The following is an 8820-nucleotide window of genomic DNA, read 5'->3' as shown; positions in this document are numbered from 1 at the left end:
GAACTAAGCAAACAGATATTACCTGCTAATAGAGCATGACTAGCGGGGTCAGACTGAGATTCAGATGATATCTGAGTATTATTCAGAAGACTGATAAGATGAGCATATTGTGCCTCTGTGATTGTTGGCGAAAAGCCAGGATTGACACTTGCAGCAGTACCATCTTGTGTCTGAAATTGAGAATCTTCATCAATGTTTTGAGAAGTAATAGCAGCAGCTATTCTTTTATCTTTAAAACCTTTAAAGCCAGGTGGATAACCATTAATTTGAAAACATCTGTCAATACTATGGCCCTGAACTTTACAGTGAGTACAAAAGTAATTTGCTCCAGGCTTATTTGGCCATCGAGGTGCAGCAGATTGAGTCATCTGTGATCTTGGCACGAATGGCCTCTGAGAAGACTGGTAAGGCTATGAAGAATGTTGATAACCATACTGGTAAGGCTGTGAAGAATGTTGATAACCATATGGTTTCTGGTTTTGATTCTGAGAATAATTCCTTCTGTCAGCAACAAACACCATATTTTCATTGTTCGAAGATGACTGAGACAAATCTCTATGATTTTCCTCTTGTGCTATGAGTCCATAAGCTTGAGAAACAGTAGGGAGAGGAACCATGAGTAAAATGTGACCTCGAACAGCACTGAATTTATCATTAAGCTTCAGTAAAAATTGTAGTAAACAATGTTCTTGTTGCTTCTTCAAGAACTTCTCTCCCAGATCACAAACACATGTAGTACAAGCACAAGTAGGAAACGGATTCACATCATCAATTGCATCCCAAATAGTCTTAATTTGAGTGTAAAAATCAGAAACTGATTGATTACCCTAAGATATTTCCATCAATTGTTGTTCTAAAGAAAACAACTCTGTGATCGAAGAACGCCCAAACCGTTCTTCTAAATCTTTCCAAATAGCTCTTGCAGTTTTTAAGTAAAGAACACTTTTAGCAATTATTTCATCAAGATTATACAAGATCCATGATATAACAAGTGAATTGCAGCGCTCCCAAGCAGTATGATCAGTAGCAATTATATCAGGCATAGTCAAAGTTCCATTCACAAGACCTAATTTGTTCTTGGCAGTTAGAATCAACAGCATCGATCTTTTCCAGTTATTATAATTCGTTCCGTTAAATTTTACCGAAACAAGTTGCATAGTAGATGCATCAGATGGATGAATATAATAGATACTTGACACATCGTAAGTAGTTTGTGTAGTAGATGAAGATGCCGCCATTGCAGATCAAGCAAAATACAAGTAATCACATATATCCTGAATTTCAGCAACAAGAAAGCACGAGAATCTAATCTCAACACAGATATCTAACAAATCAACAATTAACAGATCGATACGAGAAATACACAGGCATAAATCACAGCAATTCAGAAATCAATGCAATAAGAAATCGAAGACACCTGATAATCGATTACGGTCAACAAAACGAAAAAAAACCGCCACGAGATTTGTTCTACACCGCTCTGATACCATGTTAATCTGTGAAATCCGAGTATGTAAAACTATGCACTAATACTGTATGAAAATCAGCTATGGAAGAATATCATCTTCTTTGTATAAACTCCAAAATGTATTTACAATCTCAGAGAAAGAAAAAAAAGAGTTTAGAGAGAGAGAGAGAAAGCTAAGTAAGAAATGAAAAATTACAGGTAGTTATAAGAAACTCTCAGCCTCTACTTATATACATTCTATCCTCTAAACTAACAGCTCATACTTTCTATATATAGCTAAGTTGTGCTAATTGGATTACTAAAAATAGAATATACAAAATAGAATATACAGCGGCTGCACTGGATGTAGAAGTGCTTGGTGAATTTATCTCAATATCATACATACTCAAAGAGTGCTTCCCAAAATTGTGTTTGATATTTGTATACTATCATTTATTTTAGCAGCGTCTTATTAAACTGGCAGATATCTATGCCTGTACTTATAAAACTTCCTGCCTGGCAATACTAGTTTTTTTTTTATGAAAGCTGGAAATTTTTTTTACTTCAAATCCATCTCAATACAATTTTGAACATTAACAGGAACAGACCTCCTGTCAAAGCTACAACCTGGGTAATCATATGATTCTCTAGCTAACTGATGAGCAACCATATTCGCAGATCGTTTAACAAAAAACAAAGAAACTTTGTGAAATCGTTTCAATAAGCTACGACACTCCTCAATAATTACTCCAAAATACGACCTCATTGGAGTATTACTACGAATGGCCTGGATTACCACCAAACAGTCTGACTCCACCGTAATATGAGGCCACTGCATAACATCAATCCAGCTTAAAGCTTCCTTTATTGCCATTGCCTCCGCTGTGACTGGAGACACCAAATGGGGGTGCACTATGGACTTGGCTGTGATAAGCCGGCCATCTGATCCTCGCGCTATCAATCCAAAACCAACTGCATCTCGGTCTTCAAAAACAACTACATCAACGGACACCTTAACTATGTTTGGTAAAGGGTGAGCCCAAACGGATGCACCATCTCCTTCAACAGCTGGCTGGAGACTGGCCTGTGACAACCTACTCTGGGCAATATTCCACTGTGTAAGGTGTTGCTTTGCTTCTGCAACTATTCTTCCAACTCTTGTATACTTATGGTTCCAGACTAAATCATTTCTAGCTCTCCAGATGGTCCAACAGACCATGAACACCTGAGCACACTTCGAATTGTTTTCTGAATCAAAAACCATTTTTATCCACCTCATGAATTCCATATGAGCATCCCACTGTTTACCTGGCAAAACAATAAGCCAATATTGCCTTGCAATAGGACAATTTACTAAACTGTGCATGATGGTTTCAGTTGCAGACTTACAAACCGGACAGTTACTTTGCACTGGCACATGTTTAGCTTGAAGCTGTGACATCGTTGGAAGGCACTGAGACAAAGCCCGCCATATCAAATTGAGGGCCTTGGGGGGAGCTTTGATCCGCCACAACTTCTTCCAGATACTGCTATTGTCCTCTATGGTCCACTGTCTTTTCTGAACTTGCAGATGTTTATGTGCACTCTTTACAGAGTACAACCCTGATTCCTCGAACCTCCAGTAAATCATGTCCTCACTGCTCGAACTATTCAGACTAATGTTTAAGATGCACCCTTGATCCCTTTCATTAAAATGTTCGCGAACCAGATTTACATCCCACTGATTTTTCCCTGCAATCAGGAAGTCCTTCACTGTTTTATCTTCAAGTGACTGGGAACTGGTCGTAACAAACGGATTGTCCTCCTCCATTAACCAAGGTTGATCCAGAACCTGAATGTTGTCTCCCCGTCCTATTCTCCATCTGATACCTGCAATTAACAGTTGTTTGGCTTCGACTATACTCCTCCAAATGAAACTTGGGTTGTTGCCAACTTTAGCATGGATAAACTCAGTATCTGCAAAGTATTTTTCCTTGTACAACCTGGAGACTAGGCTGCTAGGATTTGTAATGAAACGCCAACCTTGTTTTCCTAGCATTGCGATATTAAAATCTCTAAAATTTCTGAAGCCCATACCTCCTGCTATTTTATATTTCGCCATACGTTCCCAAGACATCCAATTGATCTTTGAAGCACTAGACTGTGATGAATTCCACCAGAATTTGGAAATACTTTTTTCGATGTCTCTAGTAATCTCCAATGGAAGTAAGAACACGTTCATAGCATAAGAAGGGAATGCCTGAACAACAGACTTAACCAAAATTTCCTTTCCTCCACGCGATATAAATTTACCATCCCAGGTTTTTATTTTTGCATTAACTCTTTCTTTCAAATATCCTAGCAATGCAGATTTGTTTCGACCCAGAAGATTAGGTAGCCCCAAATACATACTGTGCTCATTTGCCTCAGGCATTTGCATCAAAAAACAAATTTCCTCCTTATTGTACTGAATCACATTTGTACTGAAAAATATAGATGATTTTGCTTTGTTCACCTTCTGTCCTGAAGCGTGCTCATAGACCTCCAATAGCTCCAACACTTTTCGAGCCTCTTTCGTACCAGCTTTACAGTAGAAGTAACTATCATCAGCGAAGAACATATGTGATATAGTTGGAGCTTTCCGACATATTTTGATCCCACGAATCCACTGCTTAGCTTCGTATTTTCGAATCAAAGAAGACAGGCCTTCAGTACATATAATGAATAGATAAGGTGAAAGGGGGTCACCTTGTCTAATCCCTCTACTTGGATAAATAGGCCCCATCTCATGCTCACCATGCACAATCGAATAAGATACTGCAGTCACACATTTCAAAACTAAATGCACCCGCCAATCAGAAAATCCCATCTTCCTCATAATTGCCTTCAAGAACTCCCACTCGACCCGATCATACGCCTTGCTCATATCAAGTTTTAGCGCCATATATCCATCTTTTCCAATTTTCTTTTTCTTCAAGTAGTGCATTATTTCATAGGAAACCATGATATTGTCAGAAATTAGTCGCCCCGGGATAAAAGCACTTTGTGACTCAGAAACCACCTTCTCCAACATGTCTTTCATCCTATTAGCCAATACCTTAGTAATTACCTTCATCAAAACATTGCACAACACAATAGGTCGAAGATCACTCACCTTAGTAGGATTTTTCTTTTTTGGGATTAGAATAATGTTTGTTTCATTTAGACCTTGCAAAATCTCACCACTGCAGAAAAATGACTGACCATTTTCACAATATCATCCCCTACTATCTCCCACTATTTTTGAAAGAAAGCCGGAGTCATGCCATCCGGACCAGGCGCCTTGTCCGGGTGCATTTGAAACAAAGCCAAACTTACTTCATCCTTGGTAACCTCCTGTAACAGCTCCCTGTTATGAGTCTGTGAAATAGATTGAGAGACAGCATCAATTACCTCCACGTGGTTCGTATGAGCAGCTGTAAACAAGTCTGTATAAAACTGTGTAATATGATTCTGCAAACCATTCTGCCAATCAACCCAAGCACCCTCCTGATTTTGTGACCTGTGAATACTATTATTTCGACGTCTAGTGTTACATGCTCTATGAAAGTATCTGGCATTTTTATCCCTTGCTTACAACCATAATTGTTTAGACCTCTAACGCCAAAAAATCTCTTTCTGATCAAGAATTAGAAACAGCTGTTTTTTAACTCTCTATACTCAAGAACCGACTTCTCATCTCGTTTATTCCGCAACTGTTTAAGTTTGAATTTACAGTCTTTAATTCTCTTACCAAAACATCCTGTAATTTCTTTCCCCCATAAACTCAGATTCTCTCCACAGGTTTTCACCTTCGGCAATATGGTACCATCCCCTTCTGCCTCCCATGTATCACTGACAATGTATTTACACAAGGCTCTGTAAGCCACGCATTCTCGAACCGAAACCGTTTTTTACCCCCCATCGAACTCCTGTTTGTTGGCATCATAAATATGGGGCTGTGGTCTGAAGGAGTACCTTCCAGGTTGTACAATCTTGCCAACGGAAACAACTCAAACCAATCTCCTGTTGCCATTGCTCTGTCTAGTCTGATTTCTAACCAAGCCTCAGTGCCCCTCCCTTTTTCCCACGTATACTGATGACCGTATAACTTCAAGTCATTTAAGCCTATTTCTGCAAGCACTTCATTAAACCCATCAAGTAGCCACTGAGGGTATGGAGCTCCTCCTTTCTTGTCTGTTTGAGCTATAATGTTGTTCCAATCACCCATAACACACCATGGTAAGTTAGAATCTCTTGCTAAATTTTTTAGCAAATCCCACGTTTTCCTTCTCATATTTCTATTCGGTTCACCATAGAAACTTGTTAATCTCCACGACTGCAAACCAGCAACATTCACTACAACATCAATATGATACTTCGAAAGACTCAGAAGTTCTACCTGATTTGTTTCTTTCCACAGCAAAGATAAGCCCCCACTTCGACCATTAGCTTCTACAACAATCATCCCTTGAAAACCAAGTCTAGTACGAACCCACTCCATTCTTTCTTTATTACTCAAAGTTTCACATAAAAACACTATCGTAGGCCTTTCTTGACGAACTACGTCTTGAAGGAACTGAAATTTCCAAGGTGGCCCCATACCTTGGCAGTTCCAACTTAAGCAACTCATGGCTGTTGGCTAGCTTGCAAAACAAGCTTAGCCAAATCAGTTTTAGAAGAAGTTGAAAAATCCATTTCAGAAATAACAACCTCAGAGTTTTTGTTATTTGTATCTACTCCTGTTATATATTTAAGGCCTCCTTCAGTATCCCTCACCTCATAGCTACTTGGGCCTCCCCTCATTCTTTTTCTCTCCACTAACTACAGCTCATCCAACTCATCCTCCCCTGGCCCATTATCAAAATTAGAATTTAAATTACCATCCTTAACTTCCGCGCTTTTGTTTTCCCCATTAAAGATAGATAATTCAGTTGCACCAGACTGTATCTCTGAGCGAGATTTACTCATCCGAATAAGCTGATTTCCAGGAACTAAACAACTGCTTTCCCCTGATTTTTTGCTAACGTTGACTCTCCCCTGTCGTTTCTCCCAGTCTGTATCGCCATCCTCCCTCAACCATTTGCTCTTTACCGGACCTGGAGCTCTTCTCGACGGCGCCCTTAACCAATTCCCTCACTCCTTGATTTCAATATCATTCTCTCGGTACAAGAATTTCCTGCAATACCTCTCCGTATGCGACATTATGCCACAAGTAAAGCAAAAATCACCTAGGCGCTCGTACTTACATGAGACGATTACTTCTGCGCCATTCCTCTTCAATATCTTCTTTTTACGTTTCAGTGGTTTACGAACATCTAATCTTACCTTAATACACATGCATTCACGCCATATGCTCGTGTTGTTTTTATGATCGTATTCAAGGAATTCACTGAAGAAATTATCGAGCTGTTTTCCAACTTCCTCCGACATAAACCCCGTTGGCAAATCAAAGATCTGCACCCACATATTCAAATGCCACAACGGGACCTCCAATGGCTCCTCCCATTTTTTCACTTCTGCCAACACCAACATCGCACCATCAAAAGACCACGGACCACCCCTTTAACACCCAATGCATATCTTCTCTATGATAGAATTGAAACAAGAAAATGTCTTGTTCAATCTCCTTTATGTTGATTCCCATTGCAGGGCGCCAGATATCCGCCATCTTAGTCTTCATAGCACGAACATTTACATTTCTCTCTGTCAAAAAACGCCCCACCACACAGAGGTCGTATTTGTTAACCTCTTTTTCTACCTCCCCCTCGAACGTAAACGCTGTGTTTTCCTCATCCTCAATATTCAGACCTGCTAACTAACTGCTCATTCAAATCATTATACCGAGACATAATTACCCAAACTCACACGATTCAATTTCAGAAGAAAGAGAACGGAGAGAAAAATATAAGACTCTCACATATTACAGAGAGAAAAAATGATGATTGCCTGGCAGTACTAGTTAATCTTCCGTACTTATATATTATTAATGCTAACAGAGATTCACGATCGTTGTAATTTTATTTTTCTTAAAAAAATGCTATTATATTTACTGGAAAATAATATAGCTTCTTGATAAGTAGATCGCTGACCCTATGTGTACAATCGACGGGAAAGAAAGAATCACTGGTATCACATGATATGCAGGTTGCAGCTACACATACGCACTAAAAAGTGCTATCCAAAATTGCGTTTGACATTTGAATATCATTTATTTCTGCAGCATCTTATTAAGCAGTCGAATATCAATGCCCGTCCGTACTTATAAAACTTTCTGTAGCTCGCTGTACTAATTAATCTTCCTTACTTATAGATTACATATACATCTCGTCATCTTACTACTATAATCTAAACAATGAGTGAATGAGCTGTTTATTAAATTTTAAAATGATAGCACATTAGCTAACTAGCTAGCTAGTAATTTTTCTGAAATTCCTAGTGTTTTGGGATCAAATTATAAGTTGTTAACTTGTAGGATATACCAAAAGAATGATGGCATATTCGCATAGAGCTCAAGGTCAACTATACCTAACAGATTGAGAAGAGAAGAGTCTTATCACCTAATACCTAAACCTCCGGCTTCTATGTTAACTCCATGTGTTAAACTGCAAGTTGCAGACTAAATAAATGTAACAATGCTACATCCTTATTACTAAATAAGTACTTCTCTATTTCTCTCTGTCATTTCAATTTTGATTATAGCATCTCATTCAGAGTCAACTTATAAAATCCCGTACTTATATACCACTCCTGTATGTTGTATCATGCAGTACATCTTCATCTTGTACCTATTTTGGTACTAGCATATATTATATGTAGCCTGACTTAACTACCTTCTGTTCTAATTTAATTACGAGCTGTGTATTGACTCTTCTATTCTTTTCTTAATAGTGTTTCATTTACAAGCTGCTTTTCTTTCTTTATTATTATGTTGGCAAGAATATGCTCTTCTGGGATCCAATCTAGTGTTTTGATCGATTTAAATTAGTTATATTCACGCGGTTAACTTTAACCACCGCTAGTCATTAGCTAACTATGTTCTACCTTAAGCTCATCGGTTAGAATGCAGGCTATTATGTATTTGTCAGTAAAACACCGCAGCTCTTTTGCGTTCATCTGTGGAACTATAACCAAAACTATCTGTGTTCGCTTGTTCTATTATAAATTGTCATGGAAACAGGGCTCATGAAATCATTACATGCATACAATTAAAAAGACGTTGATACTCTTAGATTATACATAATGTTAAGTATATATCTGATTGTTCTAAAACCTTAAAATGTTAGAGGAAGACCCTTCCCATGATCTTATATTTGTATTCCCTCCCACTCGAACAAGCATGTTTAAGAACAAAGTATCTAGCTTGCAAAGAGCAA

The 8820-nt window shown here is 38.4% G+C and overlaps 2 protein-coding genes across 2 annotated transcripts; both read right to left on the bottom strand.

The window, feature by feature from the left end:
* Positions 1-410: 410 nt before the first annotated feature.
* LOC141689441 (uncharacterized) lies at positions 411-1238 on the bottom strand. Its single transcript, XM_074493726.1, has 2 exons — positions 942-1238; positions 411-827 (listed from the first exon to the last, which is right to left on the bottom strand). Exons 1-2 carry the CDS (start codon positions 1236-1238, stop codon positions 411-413), a joined length of 714 nt encoding a protein of 237 aa, XP_074349827.1.
* A 768-nt stretch (positions 1239-2006) lies between these two features.
* On the bottom strand, positions 2007-6077 carry LOC141689433 (uncharacterized). Its single transcript, XM_074493716.1, has 4 exons — positions 5257-6077; positions 4784-4967; positions 4581-4664; positions 2007-4535 (listed from the first exon to the last, which is right to left on the bottom strand). The coding sequence occupies exons 1-4, from the start codon at positions 6075-6077 to the stop codon at positions 2007-2009; spliced, it is 3618 nt and encodes a 1205-aa protein (XP_074349817.1).
* Between the last annotated feature and the right edge of the window lie 2743 nt (positions 6078-8820).

Source organism: Apium graveolens, chromosome 2 (genome assembly GCF_009905375.1).
Source record: "Apium graveolens cultivar Ventura chromosome 2, ASM990537v1, whole genome shotgun sequence".
Classification (NCBI taxonomy): Eukaryota; Viridiplantae; Streptophyta; class Magnoliopsida; order Apiales; family Apiaceae; genus Apium; species Apium graveolens.
The sequence above is the reverse complement of the archived record's forward strand: the minus strand, read 5'-3'. Positions and strand labels throughout refer to the sequence as shown.

Excerpts from the sequence above, each read along its gene's own strand:
- LOC141689441 (XM_074493726.1), bottom strand. The coding sequence starts at position 1,238 with ATGGCGGCATCTTCATCTACTACACAAACTACTTACGATGTGTCAAGT. Across the intron at positions 828-941 it reads ATGAAATAATTGCTAAAAGT|GGTAATCAATCAGTTTCTGA; the intron begins GTTCTTTACTTA and ends GAAATATCTTAG.
- LOC141689433 (XM_074493716.1), bottom strand. The coding sequence starts at position 6,077 with ATGAGTTGCTTAAGTTGGAACTGCCAAGGTATGGGGCCACCTTGGAAA. Across the intron at positions 4,968-5,256 it reads ATGGTACCATATTGCCGAAG|GTCACAAAATCAGGAGGGTG; the intron begins GTGAAAACCTGT and ends TAGTATTCACAG. Across the intron at positions 4,536-4,580 it reads AAAAGAAAAATCCTACTAAG|GTAATTACTAAGGTATTGGC; the intron begins GTGAGTGATCTT and ends GTTTTGATGAAG.